Source organism: Polyodon spathula, chromosome 11 (assembly GCF_017654505.1).
Source record: "Polyodon spathula isolate WHYD16114869_AA chromosome 11, ASM1765450v1, whole genome shotgun sequence".
NCBI lineage: Eukaryota > Metazoa > Chordata > Actinopteri > Acipenseriformes > Polyodontidae > Polyodon > Polyodon spathula.
In genome coordinates this window covers 13431794-13457918 of record NC_054544.1, presented here as the reverse complement: position 1 = coordinate 13457918, position 26125 = coordinate 13431794, and the positions used below count along the sequence as shown (strand labels likewise).

The window sequence follows — 26125 nt, the reverse complement described above, 5'->3', positions numbered from 1 at the left end:
GTTCATGAGCTCCTTCGTGTTTTGAAGTATTAACTGTGGTTTTTTGGGAGCTGAAGAAAGAACAAATAAAATATTACATCTGCAACACCAGATTTAACCCTTCATTTTAGCCCGTAACATATGCAGTCGGAAATCACGTTGGAACCTGGGTCCCCAGTCTGAGTACATAATTAATTAATATATGTAAAACGCAATAAATAAATTCCTGTTCTCATGTATACTCAATAAAGGAATACCTTTTTAAATGATATAACCTAATGTCGACAAAAAATAATTCAGGACTGAAAGACCCGTATTCTATCTCTTGATTCCTCATCTAACACTGACTGTGTGTGACACACACAGATATAACTACAGTAGGTCACTACTGTTCCTTCCCTTAAGTCTGACAGCAAACTGTGAGGGTGTATCGGTACGTGTCTTATTGGGAAAATCATGTTATAGATACTATAAGTAGTTATTACCTTAAAGTACTCCACTCCCATTTCCTTTATTATTATTATTATTATTATTATTATTTATTTATTATTATTTATTTTATTTATTTATTTATTTTACTGTAATATGTCACATGATATAAGGTAAAGTTGTCTTGGAGTCTAAAATACATTTTTAAAAAATTCCATAAAAATGATCCAAACAAGGCACCATGAGTGTTTGATCATAAAAAATGGTATTTTATTCAATTCTTGTCGGTTACGAACAAACCGCTTTGTATTTCATTGAACACTAACTGCGATTATACAAATCATTAAATTTTCAAAAGCCACCTGTTACAAATTATACCAGCTGAAATAGGTTACGTGTGTACCACGTAAGCCAAGTACCTTGTGTAAGTTATATACAGTGCTGTACAAAAGTCTTAGACATGTTGTATTTTTCTACTGATTATGAGGCTTACTCAAAACCTGTGCTATTATAACAACCTTGACTTGTATAAAAAAGGAGAAAAAAAAACATTGAGTGAAATAGCTCGCATCACTCGATTTTCAAGGTGTGGTATACGAAGCATAGACAACAAGTACAGAGAAACGTCATCTGTAATTGACAAACCCAGGACTGGAAGACACAAAAAGCTGTCTAACAAGGATGAGCAATAGAAGACAAGCGTTGAATTGACAACAGAACTGACAGAAGGCACAGCTGTCGTTGTTCATTCATCAACAGTCCAAAGCACCTTTGACCATTGTTCCATAGTCCAGTTTCTGTGTTCTTGTGCATATTTTAGCTTTTAGCCTTGTTCCCCTTTCTTATCAGAGGTATTCTTACTGCAACACATCCTTTAAGTCTTGATTTCAAGAGTGACCTTCGCACTGTAGATTTGGTGGACAACAACATCTGTGCCTTCTACCAGTTCTGTTGTCAAATCATGATTCTGATATACAGTACATATACATCAGAGTAGAATAATGCAACATGTCTAAGACTTTTTTCCACAGCAGTGTACATCCGTCACCACTATCTATAAATACAAGATTGGAGCAATCAGTAACAGAAAATACTACATCAAATGAAAAGTTAAGTTTGACATAGACAGATGGACAGATGGCTACGAAAATCCACATTCCGATTCAATCAGTAACATGCTACAGAACATTCTTTGTAAGTGTAATCAGTTTGACAAAAATACAGACAGCCTCCATGTACCTGATACACCCAACAAAAAAGCTATGTTCTTGGCATGTTTCATCACAATTGGATCAGCTGTTCTCAAGATTCTAAAGCGTAAGGTAAGTAAATACGTACAGCCACCTCTACTATATTTCCTTTGTCTGGGATATGCATCCCTTATATGGGGTAATAAACTAAGTATTTGGGCAAATTGGCTTTTTTTTACAAAACAGTGTTAAATGCAATTAATAATACTGGACTACACAGTCTAAACAAACTGTATTTCATCATCCATGCAAATCCTTAAATACTGTACATGCAATTACACGAAAGAAGAACAAGAACAAAATGTCCACACTATGGCTGACTCCTTTTCCACAATATATATATATATATATATATATATATATATATATATAATATATATATATATATTAATATTATATATATATATATATATATATATATATATAATATATTTAAATACAAGTGGGTATCATAAATACAATTTACAAAATATGCAACTATGGATAAACGCGTCTGCCAACTAAATAAATAATAACAATAATAATAATTACATTTGAGAACAGGAATAATCTGCAAGTTGACACATCTTTGCAAGTAAATATTGCTGCAGACTGACCCCCACCAGTTTCTCTGATAATAGCACAGAAGTGGAAACAATGGTCACTAATGCTCCCCGGACAATTTAAACACCCTGCAGACAAGTGTCTTTTAACGTCTTTATTTTATTGTATGTATTTGGTGCGATTTCCATATAGGTTGATAGCTAGTACTAACTGAAAATACCATTATAAACTAAAGTAGTCAACAGATGGAACAAATACAGAACGATTTCTTTAAATATGCTACTGACATTCAGAAATCAAAACTATACAGCCTGGTTGCCATCCCTTTCACTGGCAGTCCTTGCTTCAATGACGCAACGTTCAGTGGGATAAACTTGAAGCTGCGTGCCTTTCACGTTTTCAGTTTTAACCAATATGAGGCGCGATTATGTTGATTATTCAGGTCAGGGGGCGGGCCTTATCCTTTCTTTCAGGTTCTCTGCAAAGAGAGTACGGTGTGTATGGTTGTACAGCATTTCTTATTTGTTCATAACTCCGGAACAAAGTAGATTTCAAGGTGAAGTTACAATGTATCTTATGTAACAACGGTCAATTCGTGTTTCCAGACGTGTGTTTGTAACTATATTATTTCATGTGGACATTGCTAGCTGGGCGACATGAGTAACAGCAGGCCGCACTTCCCTGTGTTTGAGTTTGTCACATGGATTTCTACCGTAGTAACTCAGCTGATAAAGTCTAATGTATCATCGTTGCATGCTACCCGGGGTTTATGTAACAGATTCCAGGCCAAGCCGAAGTGCTAATTACCGCCGTTTCTAAATGATGTAATTCATAAACGTATGTAGTAAATCTAGAAAGAAGCAGGGTCAGCAACGGATACAAATTCAGCTCCCAGCTGACTGTACTGTCTGTAGCATATTGTATTGCTGGTCGGGCTTCAGTTATTTCACTGTGATCCCAGTTCAGTACTGGTGCATTCCCGAATCCTAATTGTTCCCGAGGAACAAGTGCATCAAAAATTTTATACATACACTTGTTGACATTACTTCTGAAAACATGACTCCAAAAAAGGGCAGTCAGTTTTACAGGATGTGCTACTGCAGATGCATATTCTTTATTTTGTGTCCCTGTTTCAGATGCCTCCAAAGAAAGGGGAAGAACCAAAGGCTCTTCCACTCATTGGGAGATTCGGGACCTGTTTGAAGATTGGAATTGTTGGATTGCCAAATGTTGGGTATGTTGGTACAGTATCCTAGAATGTTATAAAACTAAACACTTATTATATGGTGTGCAAGTAGGTCAGCCTTATCTCATTGACATACCATGCAGTTCTGTTCTTGATTCTGGTTTGTTATCCAGATGTAGTAGACAAAATTCAATCTAAAGAAAACAACTTTAATATGGGCGAGTTGCAAGTTTATGTTATATAGGTCGAGCAACAGACCAAAATGCACTTGTAATCTCCACTGCCTGCTACTTCAATGACTTATTTATAATAGATTGTAATTTAACATGAAGATACATGCTGTGTCATACTTTCATATTTCTCTATCATAATATCCCCCAATCAGTAAATTAAATGCATGTTCATCCGAATAGTGAAATCGGTTCACTATTTAAGCAATAAGAGGGTACATTGGAGTGTACAAGGAGATGACAGACTTTCGGTTGTATGAAATCTGAAATGAATCAAAGATTTTGAGAGATCAGAGAGGGAGACACCAAGCAGACTGCATGTGTTCTCTATTTATAGTTAATCTGAAACATGATTGGAATCTTGAATGATTTGAAGTGAGTGATGTGAGATTCCACCGTAACTATTTGTATTATGTAATTCTAATACAGTTGTCCAAGTCTTGATGACTTGTTTACTTCAAGAAATATATTTTGCGTTTGAGATTATTAAAGCAAGTGAATGTAGTTTGTAATGTGCCTTGGCATCTGAAAATACTTCCTCATTGAAATCATGTGATAATATGACCTTTCAACTCTACTGCCCCACCTACTTTACATATATATATTGAGAGAGGGAGCGAGTGTAGGAAGGGCTGGTAGATTTTAAAGATCACATTGTTACACGATTTACACTGTATAAGAAAATATGTTCTTACTCTTTTGAAACATGCCTTCACTGTAATTTCCACTTGGAGAGACTGGGTTTGAAAAGCTTAATGCCTTCAATGTTGTCATTCCTTCTAGTGTTAACTCCTTTCTGTATGGTGTTGCTGGCAGGGAAGGATTTGTCAAGGATTCGAATAAATTGCCACAGCCTTTGGCACAGATGATAGTTTCTACTACTGCAGGCATCCCACCATCTCTTCCCTAAACTACCACTGTTGTGGTACAACGACTATAACTGCTGCCGTTTCATAAGCCTTGGTTAAGTTTATTTTAGTGAGTGTCTTAATGTCACCTGTTACAAATATTTTGTTGTATTTTATGCAGGAAATCAACATTTTTCAATGTCCTAACAAAGAGTCAGGCATCTGCAGAAAACTTTCCCTTCTGTACTATCGATCCAAACGAGAGCAGAGTGCCTGTACCTGATGAACGCTTTGATTATCTCTGTGAATACCACAAACCAGCCAGGTAACATTTATTAACATTTGTTGCTTGTAATATGTTTCTGCGTGTAGCAGGTTAGGTAGCACTGGAAAAAGAATTACATTACAGGAATTTGATGATTTAATAAATCGTAAACTCTTTAAAGAGAAAATCCTTTTTTATTTGTTTATTTTTTTTTAAATCAATTAATCATTAAGGAATCCTAAATTTGTTTTAATGTGTGTAATTTATTTTACTTTTTTTTTTTTTTTTTTTTATAGCAAAGTCCCTGCATTTCTTAATGTGGTGGATATTGCAGGACTGGTCAAGGGAGCCCATGCAGGACAAGGTCTGGGGAATGCTTTCCTGTCGCACATCAGTGCCTGTGATGCAATTTTCCATATGACACGTTAGTATACTATTTGTCTGTTACAATCTAAGTAGATGTTTCATTGATGTGATGCATATCCCCAGTGACAGAGGTATAATAATGGAGGTGCAAATTCATGTCATCCTTACATTTGAGTACATCTTGGGAACCACTCATGTTCCTTAGCACAAGTTCTTTAATCTACTGTAGGTGACCTAGTTGAGTGGTAACATTTGATTGGTCTGTGTTTCCAAAACAACTGGAATTTTACTCAACTTTAGTTTGTGTCATCTAGGCTCAGCATAATGTGAATATTACACTTCTGAATATTTTTTGGCTGCGCTATTTTAATGAGTCCATTCATGTGCTGTTGATTTAGGTCATATTGACCTAAAATATTTGGAACACACTTTCCCGTTTGAAGCACTAACCACCTACAAAGAACTGTAATCTAATTATTATAATTTAGCTGAGTGCTTTCGATGTGAGCAGACTTTTTAAAGAGAAAGTACCCATGACTCGGGATGAAACATTCAATTCTGACTTGCATGATCAACAGGCATCCTCATATGTGAATATGCCCTTAATGTTTGGGTCAGAATTTCAACTAGGCCTGGGATTACATGTGAATGATCCTTATAACTGCTTATAAGAAGTACTAATATACAAAATCAAAGAGCATGAAATGCCAAACATCAGTTATTTTTATCGTGGTTTATTTGCTTGGTATTATTTGGTACTTTCAAAAGCCTCTATAAAGCAAGCAGTTCCTCCAAGGATAATTAATGAACTGTTTAACTGGAAGGATTTTGAAAAACAAGACGAGCCAGATTTTACTGTAAATGAACATAGCCTCATTTGATGTACTCATCAATAGTTGTACATTTGTCCTTTTTCGTGAAACTTCAGGATTGGACTTTTGTGTTAAAGCAGATAAAAGTAGTCTTGTTATATTGGGGAAAAAATACAAATAGAATTGCAATGAATCTCTTACCTCTCTCTCTCTGTCTATCCTGTTTGGTGGCAATTATTGGGATGGTGACAGGTACCTGTTCTCTGGGTCTTTGTAATGAATCACTCAAGTCAGCGGTTTTAAATGCTTTCTAAGTCAGAGGGTTTGGTGATGCCATGCTTTCTCCCCTAATGGTGACAAATCACAGTGTATTTCTTCAGCTCTGTTCAGATGGACAATGCATTAAAGCTTCCCATACCCATTGTTTAAAACCAAGGAGAGCTCCTTTTTTATAAGGACAAATATTATTGAGGCTACATAGTATAGTGTATTATTTTTCACCAATGCTTTCTATAGGCAAGCAAATCTGAAGATAAAAATCTATAAGGCTTTTTGAGCAAATGTTTTTCATAAACAGCCTTTCTGTTTTGTGGATTTAGTTATTAAAAGGTTAAGTAAAAAGGCTTTCTTTGTTATTTCCACTTACAAGCCACCCCCTTTCTCAAATACATAAGCACACTGATTCGAGCAGAATGCTTATCACTTGTCAACCATCAGTGGCAGCATAAAAATTACTTGTAGTACTCCCTTTGCTAGAAGTTCTTTTGTGTCTCTGACATCATCTTTGTTTCACACAATTAAAGTGTTACACGCTAGAATAATTTAAATTGCAAGTGTTAAATGGCGATGAGGTCCTTTTTTAAAAATAGCTGAATTTGTTTACTGATTGTGTGCAGCTATTGACTTTTCTGTGATGTGAAAAGGCTCTGATTAGTCAGACTGTTTCTTAGCACTGGCTGTACCATACAAATATTCTATAATTTCTGACAATACAGTGCTTTTTTCTTTTATGATTCTATCAAATGTTTTGGGGGAATCTTATGAACAGTTAGAATATTTTTTTTTTTTTATTATTATTTTACTGTTTAGTAGTTTCTTTTGTGTGTGTGCACGCATTTGCAGTGAAATTTGTATTTATTTCAGCATTACTAGCACCATGTTTTTATAATCGTGTTTGCATACATATTCCAGTGACAGGAAAAAGAAAATGGTGGGGGGACTGTGGCAAAGTGGCTGATTGTGTACAGGTGTAGGAGTGATGCAGTGTGCAATGAACAGACATTTGTAATCTAGTTGGAAAAGGGTTTTTTATTTATTATCCTGGTCTGGTGACCAAATAATAATTCCAGGCAATACACAACAATGTGTAATGCACTGGAAACAAACAAACGTGTTGCAGTCCCAAATAATAAACACGCATATCTTTCCCACAATGTACAAACATGGTCACCAGTCCTGGGTGCCTGCTGCAGTGGTCGTGGTCGATAGTACAAATTTATTTGTGACAAAAGTAAAATGCTGTTCCGGGTTTTCTGCTGGCCCTTGCTGACAGCTCCGGAATGGGTTAGCCATCTAAATAATTACAGACAAAAACCAAACCAACCACTCAACCAAACAAAACACTCACAGTGCTTTTTATCACTGGGTTTCTCACGGCTGCGGCTGCCACGTCTTTTCCCTTCCAGGTCAATGCGTTAATACAGCAGAGTCTCGTCCCCTTACAGGCTGACCGATTTCCCTTGAACGCTGGGAAAGAACTGTCAGACCAGCCTGTCCACAGAACGCTGTTCTCGCTGCTTAGCGCCCTCACAGGTCGGGAGGGAGATTTACAACCAAGGTTCATTGTATTTCTGTCACAGGGAATATACACATTGTGTAAGGACATTCATTTTTGTCCATATTTATCAACCAACATTTGTGTGTACATAAAAGGAATTTTCTTTATTTGCAGTTTCATCTTGAGTCCTTTCTTATCTCAAGACATAAATCTAGTAGTTTTTGTATATCAGCTAATCCTGTTAAAATGTATCAATCCCATTGTTTTATATCAAGAATGCTTTTATAAATTCTTAACAGACTGTTATTTTTTTTAATTAAAAGTCATAGCTGAACCCTTTGGAAAGGTAAGTAAATTTGAGTTGTTTTTATCTGCTATTAATCAGCACATAAACACTCGAGGTGTAGTGCTTGATTATATGTTAGGTAAAAGAATAAATCTGTCAACCTAAGAAATGGGATTGGCTTAGTATTTTTCCACTAAGAAGGAAAAGCAAGAATTTAAATTGCAGTAAAATGTCTGACCACTTGAATTATCAAAACCAGTCATCATTGCGTATTTACTCTATTGCACAGAACCATACGTTTCAGTGGAATTAAATAATGTTACAGTATTTGTTGAATGATCAATGACAAACATGCTGCATAGGCTTCATAGTGGGAGAAATAAAGAAACTAACAGTTTTCTCTTAAAGTGCCTTGCTGTCTTTGGTGATCTGCATTTATAATCTCTTCTGGGGAAAAACACACAATTCTGCCGTATGAGAATTCAAGGGCAAGTGCTCTGGACAAAGCAGTACAGTAACATTTATATGTTTAAGGAAATATTTCTTAAGATACTGAAGTACATTATTAGCTAGCAAGAGAAGAGCTGGTTGGCCCAGAAATTACAAGGTCCTTTTAGAAACTGACTCTATGCCCCAGAAATGATTCTGAAATTTCAGAGAGTACAAGGCTGTGTAGGTAGTTAGCGTAGCCTAACAAATGGAAATCGTGACGGGTGTCGGCACTATGAAAAAGTACCTCAGCATGACCAACATTATGAACATTTATTATAGCATCATCGTTTAAATAGTTCCAAGCTCACAGTTCAAGTTGTGGCATTCAGTACAGTAGTTCTGTTAGTTGTCTAGTCTGTTTTTAGAGCTTGAGGAGATTCTATATAGGAGTAATTAACTTGGGTTCAGTGATTGCCAGACCTGTGAGGTTCTTGTGCTTTATGTTTTGACCTAGTGGCAGGAATGAGTTTGGGTCAACCCCCCATCAGTGTTATAGAATTGGATACCCGTATTTAGCACCTTTATTTGAAATGCTTATTATAATTGCAGTTCCTGTTTGTAGCTCAGTCCCCTTTGAACCTCCTATGGTATACCTTGAAAGATTGTAATTAAAGGCTAAAGAGTTTACTACATATTATTTTGCCTCTCAGGACAAATATATTATTTTCCCTTGTTTTACCTGGATGTTTTTCATATGATGAATATTTATATATAAGAAGTCAGTCTTTTTTTTGGTAAAGTCCTGGTAATTTTAAAACAGTAATAACAAAAATATATAGTTGTGTTGGCTTAGCTTGGATAAGCAAATTTATAAATAAAAACAATAGTACTTGTTTAAAAATAATTGTTAAAGTAAAACAAGAAAATCTTGATGGTAGTATTATGTAGCTTTTGAGGTGAAGTATGTACTTATTTTTCATAGAAATGTGTATACTTGTATTTATTTCCATTGTGAATAGATTTAGTTGCAGGTGTAAATATTGGATGTGCTTACAAGAAACCTCCCAAAATGTATTTAATCTTAGAAATCTTGAAAACGGATTCCCTAAATACATGGCAAAAGAACTCCTTTAAAAAAACAAACAAACAAAAAACAACTTTGCAGCATAGATGAGGCCCAGTCAGGGATATTGGTGCCACTGCCAAAGAAGAATCTTGAAGCGTATACTTCTCTGTTCTTTGCAGCGGACTTGAATGATCCAAGACTTTTCCCTCTGTCTCTCTGACTTCAATTGTGGTGGTTTTATATAGGCAATCAAAATGCATACAGTTTCAGTTTGTACATCATTTTTTCATTTTCTGTACAGTATCACTAAGCCTGTCTTTATCCTCAGTTAAATACTGTGTATATTTTCATAGTTTATTTCTTCTGATACAGCGTTTGTTTAATATCAGTAGTTGTACAGTTGCGGTCATAAACGGTTTGCATAAGGGATGGAAATTGTGCATTTAAAAGCTTTGTGTAGTTTTTATTTTTATTAAAGCCATTTCTGTTTTGTTCAGAGTAGGCTTTAGTTTAGGATTAAAAACTTTGTCATTTTTAAAGATACGTTAAAATATCGAACCCATGTTGATTTAAGCTTGGAAAATTGGTAACAGTGTTATACAGTAGGTCCAACTAATAAACATGACCGTGTGTGTGTGTGTGTGTGTGTGTGTGTGTGTGTTTTTTTTTTCTTTGCAGTAACACAAATACTTACTAAATCTTGGAATGTTGACAGTTGAAGCTTGGAGTCAGTAGTCATGTGACTGTAAACTGGAGGGAAGATTTGTTTACTTATTTGTAGCTATCTAAATTGTTTTAAACATTAATAATTTAACAGTGGACCAAGTCGACCACTAGAGTAATTGCAAGGTGACAAACCCGCTGTCCTTGGTTTCCTTTTCTCATCACCATGATTTGCAGTAGTGGTACTGACGTCATTCCTGGGGGGGGGGGGGGGGGGGGGGGGGGGCTTAGGGAATGCTTAACATTTTCCAGAGTGCTTTTGAGCTTTTCAGTGGTGTCTTGGCTTGTGTCGTGGTATTTTGGCATGAGAATCAACCAGTACAATTATACCTAAGCCATAACAGGTGTACAACTTGTTTTAGATGGAAGATGCAATCTGGTAATAGTGTGGGACTTCATGTAAGTGGTGGTGTAGTTCAGTGTTGTTAAAAGGTGCACATGATACCGGATCTAGGGATTCCTTTGGGAGTTGGTGCTTGTTTTGTCTATGAATGCTCATCAGCTCTATCTTGACAGTTTTACTAAATAGGCTATTAAAAAGATACAATACTCTGTGATGTTCACTACAAATGCATTACATTTTGTTGTTTCCCATGCTGTAGCATGGCAATATATCATTCAACATAATAACAATTGTTACATGTTTATTCATCATTGGTTATTTGGGGGAACAAAAAAAAAAAAAAAAAAAAAAAAACCTTGAACATGTATCATAAACTTCATTTGGGCACTCGCCAGTGTACTGAATTTGTGTAAAGGGCAGTCTTTTTCTCTGAAAAACCTACTTCAGCTCTAATTGAAATGAATGGCTGTTTGTGGGGACAGAAAACCAACATGTTGCATCTCTTTCTGAGGTCAAGTGCTCCCAAAAGTCTTATATCCATTTAGCAAGCAATGCATAATGTACTAATCGGTTTAGGCAGCACAATGCAAATAAATACTGAATTTAGTTTCTGATTTCTTTGAATTTGAACGTTAACATTTAGCACTTAATCTTGAACTACTGAATGTTACTTTAGGTAAGGCAGTCTAAGACTACTGCTAACATGGGTCTGTAAAACCAGCTGACAGTAAGTGGTTACAGTAAAATTGACACTCTTTGTAAAATCAGCCCATAGTGTTCAAATTATGTTAATAATAATAATTGGAATGTCTATTACACATAGCATTCATCATCAGCATTTAGGATTTATATTTGCCTTTAGCAGAAACTTGTGACAAAATGATGTATGTTACGTTTTCATTGCCTGTTGAAAGATGTTCATGCAGTTAAAATAAGCATTTTGAGGCTGGTTGAATTAAGAGTTTTTGTCAGTCTCTTCTCATCATGGATGATTAGACTAAAATGTCTGCATGTCTTAACTTGAGATCAGCGCAGCTTCAGATAACATGCTTCGTGATTGAAGGTTGAAATATTTTGAATTCTAATAGGCTGCCAGATGAATTGCCTGAAATAGACTGTAAAATTTCAAGGCTTCCTTTTCCATCTGCTGTGAAAAGAACCATTGGGAATGGCTGAGCTTGATGATCATAGAATTACTGGATGGTGATTCTAAACCCCTCAAAGAGAAGTTGCTATGGAGATCCAGTTCCAAACTGTGAAATGATTCACCTTTTGAAAGGCTTGAGAGGCTGAAAACTGAACACATCATTGTTCAGGTGGCCATTGGTTAGGAAATTGCTGGTGCCTGTGCAATCAGCACTCCTAAGGTAGTTGAAGATCTAAAAAGGTTTGTTCTCTGAATGATGTGGGACAACAGTGATGTGCATAAGATAGCTTCTTTCAATCATAGCCTATCCAGCCCTGCTTAAAATGCAGTGAAGAAAATGAAAAGGAAGTTAACACTATTTTTAGCTTATGAAATTTTGTATTGTAGTCAATCTCTAGCTCAGTCACACAACAGATGTATAAATTGGAAATTTTATTCTGTGCTCTCAGAATAGTTGACTTTCTCATTTTATATTTGTATGTGATGTATTACAATAGATGTAAACATGGTAACATATACCAAATCACAACATCCTATATGTCAGAAACGTTTAGCTGATCATCCCCTCAGATGGTGCTTTTCAAATTTATTTAAGACTATTACAAATAGATTGGTAGCTATGTAGGCTGTTTATTTTTTTACTTCACGTCAATCTTAGTTATTGATTCTTGGAATTCCTATCTAATTGTATCTTCCTGTTTTAAACACTAAGGCCAGAGCGAATATGTCTGTTGTGGATTCAAATTCAACTCTTCTGTTTGCAACTCCTCTCTTTTACAGACCACAGCTTAACAACTCAATCCTTAGAGCTCCAAAAAATATAGGGTTACACGCCCCCATGAGTTGCTGCAACTGTTTAGATAATGTACCTGTAATTTCTTTCCATTAACATCCTGACAACTTTTTACAGTTAGAACTTTAAAGTCTATTTCAAAGCTCCTTTTAAAAAAGGCTGCTCTGGTGCACTGGTAGTGTAAGGATTATTGCCCACATTGTCACATGTGTGTGTGTTGTTTTTTTTTTTTTTTTTTTAATCACTCTTCCTGCAGTGATTTTAGACGACAAATCTCAAACCCCAGTGCACTAGAGCGGCCATTCTGAAAAGAGCTTTGAAACTGATTTTAAAGCTATAAGTGAAAAAAGTTGCAATGTTAACGGTGAAAAGAAAAATGACAAGTACGTTATTTAAACAGTTGTAGCAACACATAGGGACGTATAACGTTATATTTTTTTTGTAACCCTGCTACTTATTCTTGGAATTCTGCTGCACAAACTATACTGTGTATAAACAAAAAATAATGGCACAAACCATTTTGTTTTGTTACCCTGAGTTAGTGAATCTTGTGTAAGAAAGCTATAACCTTTTACTGCTGTAAGTAGCAGCAGGAGCACGTCTGATTAGTTCCCAGAGTAACAGAATTGCATGAAAACTTCATGAGGTAGCTTCAGCACGTTGCAAAGATAAAAATACCAGATAAATGACTGTTTTGAGACTTGTATTCAACATCATAAAACACAAAAATGTGTGCAAGAATGTAGTGTATATTTGTTTGGTATGCTATTTCCTCAGTTTTCATGTGATGACATGTAAGTGATGTCCATGATACCGTAGTGCTGTAATTTTGTAAAGGCATATTGGTGACATGTTGTCTTGAATATTACCAGAACCAGTTTAAACATGATTGATATGGATCTGGAATATTTATTTTAGTCTCTGCTCATTTTGTAGTAAATGGCCATTGCACTGTACTTCAAAAGGATGAGTTTTTAAATATCTCCCCCCCCCCCCCAACCAGAAAAATACTTCTGCACTCTGTAAAACAGTTGTTACTTTGTCTTCTGCAAAGCTCTGATCTTTTGTAAATTACAGGTATGATGATGATGAGAGAGAAAGAGTGTGAGAGCTACAGTGTCTTTTCATTCAGACATTTACTCGAGGGGCGAAATTAAAAGCAATGCTAGGCTGCCTATATATTTAAAATTCATTCCTGCACCAAGAAAATATTTTCTTATTTACATTTATGGAATGGAGGTTGCTGATCCATAAATACTGTACCTGCATTAACAACCAAAGATGTGAACGCATGCAATCATTTTTAATGCCTGTTTAAAAAACTGGCACTGAAGTGCTACTGCTTCATAATGTTGTAACACAAAAGGAGAGATTTATTTCAGATTCCGGTAAGAATGGTCGTCATCAACACTTCATCCTAGCCTATTGTGAAAGTTCTAAAGTATTGTAATATTAAATGCTCTTTTAAAAAATAAAACCTATTCCCAATTGGCAAAAAGATGAGTTCTTTAATATAATGTTATTGTTAAGAGGATACGAAATTCACACTTTGATTTACATAAATGTAAAAATTGCTTCACGATATCTTTTGAACAGATTTAATTTGTTTGTTATAAAAGCAAAGCATCACATTTTTGTAAATCTAGCATGTGATGTTCTGGTAGGAAATATGTTGCTAAGTTTCACTGACAGAAGGCTCTTGAGATTCTTTTGAAGATAAAAGCTTTTGTTCAGTCAATAAAGGCACACCTGCTATTGGTCTTTTTAAAACGTACAATAACTGAAGTGGTAAAATGTTAAATGCCACGATAGACTTGACTTCTGGAGCCAGTTTTCTTTTTTTTCTTTTTTAACAGGCTTCCTTGTGGCTTTGTTTGGCGCCACAGTCTTCTAAGTGCCGTCTTCTTAAAGGCCTGACTGGATGATGCAGTCGTTAAGGGACTAATTGTGGAGATTTCCCCTTTTTTCTTCTTATGCATGGAGCACTGCTATTAAGGCTGAATGGAGATGGTGTGAAGTATGGGTTAAATTGGGTGAAATTAAAGCAAATTACTTTGGAATGAAGAACTCTGAAAATAGAAGCTGTCTGTAAATGCAATCTGCTTGATGATTAGCCACCGTAGACCAAGTATAATAGAAATATTTTTTTTTTGATGCAAATTTGCTTGTGTAATTAAACAAGGGGTGCTGTCTTGGAGCACTTTTTTGTATAGCTTTGAACTCATCCCTGAAATAAGATAAGAACATACAGTAAGAAGTTATGATCGAGAGGAGGCCTATCAGTGCTCATCCTGTTAAAGTACTTTACTACGACTACTACTACTACTAAATTATTATTATTATTATTATTATATTATTATTATTATTATTATTATTATTATTATTAACATCAACAGTCATTATATATAGGCAGGCTTATGATTAAGGTTTTGACCAATAAACATATAAAACAGTAATAACATTCAAGGGGAAATGACTAAACACTTAATAGCAGTTTAATATTTATTTCAGACTTAATGTATTGATTGGTTTCTAGTAGTGAGCTATTACCACTTTTACAGCTCGATTGGTTATTTGAAAATAATAACGATTACAATTATCAGTTATTCTAATAACATCATTCTTCAGGGGAAAAAAAAAGTCACAAAGTTCCAATTGTTATAATATTTTGTTTTAAGTTGCCATTATGTTTCATTTAATAATTACTAATTATTAAATGAAATGTAATACAATAAATAGCAATTTGAAATATTTTTGTTTTTATTATTAAAAAAAAAAAAATTCTTAACCTGCCAAACAAATGAGAAACCGAGTGAACAATAACAGATACAGTAACTTTGGGTAGCTCCCTTATAAATGCATATTTATATCAATGTCCTTGAACCTTCGGTTTTGAGGGTGATTGATCTGCCATGGACTGTCTATCATGCAATATCTGCTGCTTTTCTCTTGCTGAATGAATCATCGTTAATAGGGTTAGGGTTAGATGCATAAAGTAAAATAAAAATAATTTTATATTTATGAACTTCCAGTATTTAAAAACTCACTCGCCGTCTTTCTAAGACAAGCGTTTATAATGAAGAGTTCTGATACTACATTACGCTCCCTGTATGTTTTCGTTCTTGACACAGTTTTGTGTGCATTATGGGAGTTTTAACAGCAGGGCAGGTCTCAAGGTTCCTGTGGACTATAGATCCCAGAGTGAGAGCAGCTTCAGTGGTTGCCTGACACGAACCGCTGGAATCAACAGTGGCTGGAATGCAGAACTAACTTTTATGATGTGTGACCATAAAGATGATGTGAAGTTTATAGCAAGCAATCGAAATTGTGTAGTTTATTAATCGTTCAAAGTCGGTTTCTGTGTTAATTTAATAATTGGAAGTTAATGTGTTTTAGATTAGTCTCTCATCACTTTTGGTTTCCTGCATGGATGTAGTTTTTTTTTTTTTTTTTAAATCAAATCTTTTATTTGGGAAACAGTACAACAACTTCCCCCCTCCCTGGGTGGCAACCTCCCTCCCAAACCACCCAATAGAGGACCTCAGGGACCTAGTTCAGTCAGTAGTAGGTGGGTATAGATTTATTACAGATCTGATGGAATCTGCAGCCACTTTCCAGGCCTGTACAGTCCACTTCCCGGCTCTATGGACCCGGGAGACAGAAAGTTCCAAATAAGTGATGTCAAGAAAAGCGAGGGTCCAGTGTGAGTGTGGAGGATGCCAGCAAAGAGCCATCATCTTTTAAGCAGCTGTGACTCCAGCTAACCAAAATCCTTTTCTTCTGCAAAGATAGGTCAAAAGAAGAGTCAGTAATAGAACTGTAAGGGAGCGAGGAATATCTTTTTCAAGAATATTAGACAAAGTTGAAGATACCCATTCCAGGAATGCCACCACGTCCAGACACTCCCAAAACATATGCAAAGTGCCCTTGGGTCCCTGGGGACAAATGTGATATCCTTTTGATAGCCGTTTATCAATTGTTACAGGATGTGAACACATTTTGAACAAAGGAATTTATTTTGAATGTTTGCCCCAACAATATCATTTGAATTTAAAAATAAAAACAACCACAAATGCAGTTTTCTATAAACAGTGTTGATTCAAGTTATTAATGGTATTTTGAAGCCTATCACCTATGATACCAGAAAACAATCTGAGTGTTGTATGATATTTTATGGCAACTATTAAACTGTTAAACTTTTACAGTGATTTATTTAAATCTATAAAACAGGTCAGTTTTAGGATGCAGCATTGGAAATGCATGCTGCACATTTTGGTAGCTTATAGTTCATACATGAACACAGCATACAATAGCAAATCTTCATACCAATCAGTTCATACATGAACACAGCATACAATAGCAAATCTTCATACCAATCAGTTCATACATGAACACAGCATACAATAGCAAATCTTCATACCAATCAGTTCATACATGAACACAGCATACAATAGCAAATCTTCATACCAATCAGTGCATACATTTAGAATGGTAAATTGTAGCAGCAAAACAATAATTCTGCTGATTAGCCCTTTTCCGTTTCTTGTAAGTGAACTGTTTATACTGTTAAGTACCTCTGAAAAAGAAAAAAAGCCAAAACAGCCCTGATTAGTCAAAGAGTAATTGGATAACTTCATTTTAGCAAGAGAATGAATTGCTTGATAACAGCCTACACCGAAGTATAGTGGTACTGTTCAGCTGAATGCATAACAACCTGTTATTGGATCTTTCTCTAATATTATGCATTTCTTAGCAGATAACCTTATCCAGGAAGACTTCGTTGTATGGGTGTAACAGTAATCCCCTCATTTGTCTTTATTATTTTACCAGTATGGTACCTTATACCTAATTTCCAGACCTTTATATGTAATTAGTAATTTGTCTGTAAATTTGCTGCCCAAACGCAGTATGTCCAGCTATATTATGTGAAAAGTTGTAATAATAAAACACTTGCAAATATATAATATTCTAGTGCCAAGAAGAGATAAAAACCTGGTTAGATTAGTTACCTATGAGTCTGGTATTACTGTTTTGGGTTCACATTTGGTATTGATAAAATGAGAACCGTTTGCCCCCAACAGTTCTGGAGAACCTTGTAATTGTTCACATCCTGGAATGCCTGTGAGTGTCTGTCTAATAGACTTTTTGAATACCTGTTTATATTGAGGTTTGTAACATCCCATGTTGTTTTCTTTCCAAATGGTTGTGAATGGTACCCTTTGTGTACTCGCCCCCCAGAGCCGGCAGTAGGGTTGGGCTCTGAACATGTGGTGAGGTTCTTCATCGCTCTGCATTGGGAGAGCGTTCCACTCAGTGATGTGGTGAGGAATTGCCTCACCTTAGGAAAGGAGTTAAAAAAATAAATAAAAAATAAAAAAGACACCAGGAAGTGCTGTGCAGGAGGCTGGCTGCTGACATGCTGCCAGCAAGGGGAATTGCAAAATAATACATAGAACAAAAAACTTTAAAAGATCAACCCCCAAAACAGAATTAAGATATTGTATTAGACTTTTTCTTTTCTTCAAAATCATTTTTACCCACTTTTCCTACCCAGTTTGTAATGGCTGATTTGCATTTCAACTGCTGGAGCCCACTTACCAGGACAACCTCCTATATATATATATATATATATATATATATATAGATATAGAGAGAGAGAGAGAGAGAGAGAGGTATAGATAGAGAGAGAGAGAGAAGCAGGTGTTATAATGCACATTTTGGATTTTTTTTTTTTTTTCCCCAGACCAATTTTGTTTCTGAAGTTATTAATTGTGCATGTGCTTCAGTACATGCTAATGCATGTGAATATTATTTACCTTTGTCAACTATACATTAAGAAACCTGTGATTGATACAGGAGACGTCTGTAAATTATCTTGACCATATTCTAACCCTCGGTTGTCAAAAAGCACTCTGCTTTTCAACACCTATGGTAAATGAATGGTAAAGGTAGGGTGCATTAGCGTGCCACATCATGTTCTGAAAGGGCAAGAGTCAGAGAGCATACTTAAGCGATATGTGGTTGTTTTTCCCTTCTGTTTCTAGTTGGCAGTTTGAAATTATGGCCCTACTGCACTTTAAATCTGTGATAATAGCATGTGTTTCTAATAAGGGCCAGCACCATTTTGTTAGGTTTGTGTGAATAGTTGTCACTCATGTGACAAATGCACCACCTTCTGTGCTTTTGGATGGCCTTAAACCCATACCCTGGAATCAGGACGATGAAATGAGCTGCTGTGTAAATTGTGTGCCTAAGTGGTTCATTATCTAATCACCATCAGGACCATCGCAACAAAGCCGATTGATTTAGAGAAGAGAGACTGATTTCAACCTTGTTTTTTTTGGTTTTCATGCTCCTGAATGTTGTGATTCAGTAAAAGTGTTTTTTCTTTTTTTTTTCTCTAATATTTTCTATTTTCAATACTTGCACCACCACTAAAAATCCCCATCAACTCCAACTCCACAGCCCTTCACATCTAGTAAGTATATGTCTGGTGTATGGACATTTCAACAGCAAACTAACTATTTTTTATAACTAGTTTGTATTTTGTTGTACTTCATATTAATGATATTGCTAAGCTCCTTAATAGGTCTTTTTTGAGTTTATAAAAAGTGCAACACACTTTTGATTAAATAACAGAATTAACCATGGAACCCTTACTCTGGTTGACAATCATTCTAATGCTTTTTCATGTTGTAATACTGTTTGATTGGCGTTGTTACTCAAAAAAAGTGGAATTGAAGGGGATTAAAATAAGATTATAACAAATATTCAGTTTCAGCTGGTTATCTTGCTATAGAGTGTACATTCATTCACACCAACTGCACAGGTAGGGATCAGGGTGGGCTAGAAGTCTAAACCACTATCAACAGCGGTGATGCTGTGCATTTACCACTGTCTGTTCAGACCACTGAGATTTTTATAAAATCATTTATCTTCTTATTCAGTGATTGGTGGTCCTAGTTTACGGTTTAAATTTAAATCCTACTCCTGCTACTGACATTGCAGTCTGCTGGCATGCTTGTTGCTTGGTTACCTGCTTGCAGTATAGTTGGAAAATATTCTAAATCTGTCTTTCTGCAGATTGTGGAGTAATACAGCAGATACATAAGTCCTTTTTATGAATAATATATTTGAAGAACATGTAATTTGAAACATCTGGTAGAAATATGTCAAACTGTGGGGACATATTGCTTCCTGTAACAAAATAAAATATAAAAGTTGTTCTTGGAAAAGGAGTTGGTGTAAAAACTAAAAAAAGAAAGAAAAATACAGTAGAAATAGGCGGCTGTTAAAAGTATACAAGAAGTAAGCGATTACGTGTTTAAGCTTTGTGCACAATTTGGAAACTATGGATCAAGTCTGTAGTACAAGCAACATTTGTGAACATCAAATTACATTATTTCACCCATGAATGTACAGTATATAGAAAAGATCTGTATTGTAATACTAAACTCTGATAAATATTTTTCACCCAATCTCTGCCTCTTGGCAATTACCAGCTCAGATAATGATGCATTGCTAGCATTAATTATTTGGAGTATGTAAATAATGAGCCCATGCTGTTTTCAGGTGCTTTTGAAGATGAAGACATTATCCATGTGGAAGGGTCTGTCGATCCTGTCCGAGACATTGAAATCATCCACGAGGAACTAAGGCTAAAGGATGAAGAGCTTATCATGCCAATCATAGACAAACTGGAGAAGGTGGCTGTAAGAGGAACCGACAAAAAATTAAAACCAGAATATGTAAGTCAAAAAATCTAGGGTTCTCATTACGTAAGTTTTCAAAAGTCCTTGTCTGAGGTGTGTTTCTTTGCAACACAGTTAAATGTAGAAGAACATTTTTTTTATTTTATATTTATTTTATTTTGCTCCTGCAATTCAGACTGATCAGGGGTCATAGGCCAGTTATGGTAGAAATCATTAGTAGTGTTACTTATTCAGCTGCTGACCCAGGGTCACAGTGCTAGGCTAATGAAAGTGCTTCCACCAGCCTCTTTTCATATGAAGTAATGCTCAATCACTTCACAGCCTTGTCTCACTGATGTGTTTTGTTTTGACGGTACCTACATTTATCTTCTCTATTCTAAGAAAATGTCACTCATTAAGTACTCTGTCGTATAATTCTGTTCACCTTTACAGAGGGAATCTTTTTTTTTTTTCAGTGTGGTGTAGATTTATTTTGGATTCTCTTATTTGAGAAAGGGCAGGTTTCTGACTGGTTCATGGTGTACATGTCTTAGTAAGTCATCTGTTTGATGCTGGTACACAGTTGGTAATCCTGACATCTGAACAGAGTAAGCTCAGAGTATACCTTTTAAATTACCATTATTAAAGTGAATGTATTTGCAATTGCAAATAAAATACCCGAAGTGTGCGCATGCCTTTACTGTCTGCATGTCTGACTGCTGTGCTGTCACGTTGAGCTGTCACGCTGCACTTCTAATGACATTGTTGTGTGATAAATCCAGAAAAGTCAGCATCAAGATTTCTTTCATTCCTAAAAAAAATCGTGGAACGCTTGAGCTGTGACCAAACAAATTAGTTTAATCTCATTTTAGTTCCCTTCTCATCAATTCAGCTGGTGACAAATCAGATTTATAAAATGTTTTTACTGCAACTACTATATGTAGTAGTTGGATGCTTTTCAGTGAGCCAGTATATTTTGTGGTGCCACTATTGTCCCATCTCACAACTGCAGGGGCAATACAACGGAGATAAAATCGACATGTTTGGTCAAGTTTCGCTTCTCTGAATTATCTGGTGATCCCCTTTTTAATTTTAAGAGATTGACACCACCTCCTAATACTATTACAGACCATGAGGGAGTTTGGGACCCCACATCTAAAACTACAGTATATTTGGTAATTTAAACAAACCAGACATTCAACAAAGTTGTGTTTTTTTTTTTGTTTTGTTTTTTTTTAATAGGAAATGTAGTAGAGACACTACTAAATTACACACTTAATTCTACTGAATTACACACTTTTTATTTTGTGAAATTTAATTAGTCTGATTTCACAAAATTTTCCTGTATTACTATTTGCAGAAAACATTGGTTTCATCATGGGCTTTGATAATGCCCCAGTGATTCCTTTACATTTTTTTTTTTTTTTACCTGTTCAAGCATGGAGTTCTGATTCCGGCCCAGAATGCACAGTTGTAAATCATTTGCAATGATCTAGAGTTCACTGTGGACGTGGTGGGGATTCACGTTTTAGAAATTGCAGATAGGCTAACATGCTACTGTCTGAGTGTTAAGACTAGTTGCAGACTCAGGTCATGTTAATTTTATGAACACTTTTATGGGATTTAATTCCCTTTGAAAAATAATCTTTCCATTTCTGTGTTAAGCCACGAGAAACATTCTGCTAAATCAAATATTATGTGTATATATTTTTTTTTAATTCTTTAAATGTGTGTACATATAGCTTACAATATAATTACAGTAAATCTTATCAGAATTGTACTGCAGTACCATCGCTTCGTTTCATGTTTTCCTTTAAGCACACATTGTTTACCGCGTGTTTATAAACAATAACGTTGGTGAATGTATTTTACATTCTTTTACTTTCCACTAAAGGAACGCATCTGGCACATGAGTTTCTTCTGTTAATTTGAGTCCTTTTAGGAAAAAAAACTATTCTTAATGTGTCATTTGTTTTAGACAATAACTCTTCCTAAGCACCTTTTCTAAAATATATATATATAAAAAAAAAGAAAAAAAAAGATTTTAAATGTTTTTCTTTAAAAGAGCTCTTTCGTGCGACTTTATGAAGCTAACCAGTAGTACAGCTTGAGGTATCTACAGTGTGCATCTTCACATACATTTCCATCTCCAACAGCTTCAAATACATTTCCATTTACCTTTACCATAATGCGTGTGTTTCACATAGAAAAATCTGAGACCAATGAAATATCAATAGATAGATAGGAATCATTTACTGGAATCATTTTGTAAGCACCATATGCTTTAAAAAAAAAAAAAAAAAAAAAAACTTTTATATATTCCTCTTTTAAGAAGAATTTGTTGCTTTTAGTGGCATGGATAGGCTTGTATTAAATTTAGACATACGACAGAAACTGCATTCAGGCAGTGAAATATCATCCCGTAAGAGACACAAGACGTGCATTCAGCTGTCTCTGTGCGATCAATTGTAGGTCTGGGTATATGTAAGCTTTGACCACTCATTAAATTAACAAGCTGGGCTATTTCACCTGCTGGCCCCATTAGGGCTGTTTCCCCAGAATAATCCTCTCCAACACCGATTTTCATACTGGCTGCCATTCAGCATTTGCAGGTGGCCACTGACGTACATAATTGCTGACAATTTTAGGCATTGAATAAAAATGATCTACGTTACTTGTCAAAGGTTGCATATGTGGTGCCAAGTGCAATCTATGGGAAACCTTTTTAGGGTTGAAAGAATGGTTCTTATCAAATACATTTTAGAATGTTTGTATTTGACAAGCTGAACAGAGTGTGATTTTAATGAAAATGAAAAGGCGTGTTATTGAGAATCGTTTGTTGATTGTTCAAATCACTGACATTTATTCATGTATTTATTTATATTTCTCTTTATTTTTGCTTTTTGCCAGAAAACCTGTTGGAAGTATAGCAGGGTTTAGAATAAGCTATTTATTTGGAGAACATTTTTGTTCTGAATGTAATGTTAGAACAGCATGCAACTCTTACTTAAACAGCACTGCTCTCAGTAGCAGTTTTTTTGTGTGTTTACAGTAGTTAAAGCCTTGGAATGCACACCTGAACATGGTTCTGATAAATTACTGAAATGAAAGACAAAATAAACATTTACCCTAGAAATATAAGCACTTCCACAGTCTAAATCATTTTGGCAATCAAGAACAGCACATTCATTAAAGGCGTGCTCTTTCAACAAACCAATTTGAAAGAATATGCGTAGGCAATTCTTAAACACATGACCCTTAAACTTTCTCTGTCTGCCAGAGAAGCTGTGTTTGACCTCTCCAGACCTGTGTACCTTTTATTAACACCTGCCTGTTAGGAGAACCATGCCACACGCAGCTTTCCATTTCATTGCTGCGAAAATGATGAGGAAAAGCTCGAACGGGTTCAGTTTGTGTCACTTGCCGTTTGCTGTTTCCATTTCACAGATGATTAATCGTTCTGTGAGGAAAGGCCAGAGAGACAAAGTGCACTGGGCTCTTCCTGCAGTTGCTCCTTCTGAATGCACACTATCTCACTAACTAAAAGGCCTTTAGATTTCCCGTGGAGAGAGATGTTCTCAAAGTGAATGCAGCTGGTTGGAGGGCAGCAGCGTGAGGTTTTTGCCATTGTGTAATTGAGGATTTGGCAGGTTTTTCTTTCTTTTTTTTTTCTGCATAAAGGAAGGGGGGTAGAGTCGAGGGAGGAGGGGATGATGTTGAAATAAAGTGAATGTTATATAAAGAAAGCTTTGACTAGTTCCGCTAATTTCTGTGGGGCTGCATCAACAGTAATAGGCTCAATTTCTTTATTACAATTTTTATAACTGACTCCCTCCCATTTTCCCACCCATTCCCACTCCCCGAATAGCAGTGTTATCTTGCCTGTGGTTTTTACCCACAATTTATGAAAATGAATGTGGAAAATGTTCTTCACGAAAAAGCATTTTTTAAATTTTATTTTTATGGAATTGTAATTTTAAATTGGTACCTTAGGCTTGCAGCCCTTGTGCACGGTCTATATCCTATTACATGGAGTAATTTTTTTGTGAAAGAAATAGGAGTGAGATTAATACTTAAGTGTTTCTAATATAGCTTTTTACATTATTTCAAATGTTCGTTTTGTTTTAAAAATATTAGCTATTTTCAGAAGCAGAAGAACCCGGTGCTTTTTATTAATCAAATGTCTTGCATCAAGTTCAGTTTAAAGCTGTCTGCATGCAATCGTTTAATATGAGCATGCATTGTTCGTTTTGGCATTGGAATGCCATGCATTTAAGAAATAATTACTCATCCTGCTGGGTTTACATTCTTTTTCATCTGCTTTAATGACTTTATTTGTCATTCCTTTTTAATACTATGCAGGATATAATGTGCAAAATCAAGAACTGGGTAATGGATGAAAAAAAACATGTCCGTTTCTGTCGGGACTGGAATGAGAAGGAGGTAGGACTTCGATGTACTCTTAGATTTATTAATATGCATTTGCCTGGGATCCTGTAATCTGAACTGCATGTCAGATTCCTCTTTTGGTACAAAGTTATATGATGCAAATTGTAACTATCTGCTTCCTATTATGGGATTAATGACATCTGTCCTGAATGTTCACATGGGACAAGCTTTTATCTTTTTTTGTTTCTTCTTTGTAAAATATTTGATGCCTTTTGTCTGCTGCAATTTTGTTGACTTCTCCACCTGTTAATTATGCAGATTGACGTTTTGAACAAGCACTTGTTTTTGACTTCCAAGCCAATGATTTATCTGGTCAACCTCTCTGAAAAAGATTACATCAGAAAAAAGAACAAATGGTAAGCTAGAGTTTTATATTTTCATATTTCAATGTGATGTTTAGTACCCAGAAGTACTCCTTTATAAGTTTTAACTTTGTAAGTCAAAATATTACTCAACCTTGCTGTATGAAGTGGATCCACAGTACTCCAATAGATTCATACCATTAACAGGTATAGCCTCTACAGAACTGTGGATATATATATATATATATATATATATATATATATATATATATATATATATATATATAACTAAACTTTTAGGACCTCACCACCCTTCCTCTTGTCTGTGGTACTTGATATATCATGCCACTGGCTTCTCTGTATGTCACTGCTGTCTTTTTTCTTTTGCACAAGCTAGCCATCGTAATAAGAGCAAACTTAACACTGTAAATAAGTTTGCCAATTGTCCAACACTTAGTAACGTGCACACCACGCAGTAAGCCAGTTAAACAACGTATATCACCAGATGTCGGCAGACTTCATCCAACATCTAATAATATGCAAGCTTTAAAAAAATAAGGCACCAGTCAGATGCACAGCGCCATCTAGAAACTTTGATATGTCAGGAGGTGTCAGCAGTAAGATTTGCTTTTAAGTTAATATATATAGGTTAAGTTTTTAAAACATTTTTCTTGTGCCTTCTCACGCCCCGCAGGATATATTCTGCACCCCCCGGTTTGAGAACCGCTGATATGCATAATGGATCTGCTTGGATTAGTCTTGGTTAACATATCTCTGCTATCCTTCCTCATAATTTACAAAATATATAACAATGCATAAAGACAAAGCTTAACCAAACCAGATGAGTCTTGGGTTAGAAAAGACTAACCTGATCCAAGCCAAACAATGCTCTGAAAGTACACCATCCGCTGCTCTCTGTAGTTCATTAAGTACTTAGAAGCACATGGTTTCAATTTTCCATTAAAAAAAAATGCTCATTTCCATATGATATCAAAGAGTGAGAAAGCTTTAAAACTGAAAAATAAACATTTGTAGACTGGAAGCCAAAACAATAATGGGTATCATATGGTAACTCCAATAAATCATTAGATTACTTTCATTGAAAATGCTCTTGTCTGCAGTCGTCCTGCTTTAATGTTTAGTTTATCCATCATTAAAATAAATTCAAAGGTGGTGCAAAGAACACATTACTTTTAGTTTTTGTTATT

At 35.4% G+C, this 26125-nt stretch overlaps 1 protein-coding gene across 2 annotated transcripts in view; it reads left to right on the top strand.

The window, feature by feature from the left end:
- Positions 1–2656: 2656 nt before the first annotated feature.
- Positions 2657–26125, top strand: part of LOC121322968 (obg-like ATPase 1) — a 41214-nt gene continuing 17745 nt past the window's right edge. The window contains exons 1-7 of one of the 2 annotated variants that reach the window (XM_041263631.1): positions 2657–2757; positions 3338–3435; positions 4647–4790; positions 5027–5154; positions 20048–20223; positions 24529–24609; positions 24874–24971. In XM_041263631.1, coding sequence (XP_041119565.1) covers positions 3338–3435; positions 4647–4790; positions 5027–5154; positions 20048–20223; positions 24529–24609; positions 24874–24971 — 725 coding nt within the window. In that variant the 5' untranslated portion in view covers positions 2657–2757. The remainder of the gene's footprint in view (positions 2758–3337; positions 3436–4646; positions 4791–5026; positions 5155–20047; positions 20224–24528; positions 24610–24873; positions 24972–26125) is intronic. The other variant, XM_041263632.1, reaches the window with a different exon arrangement.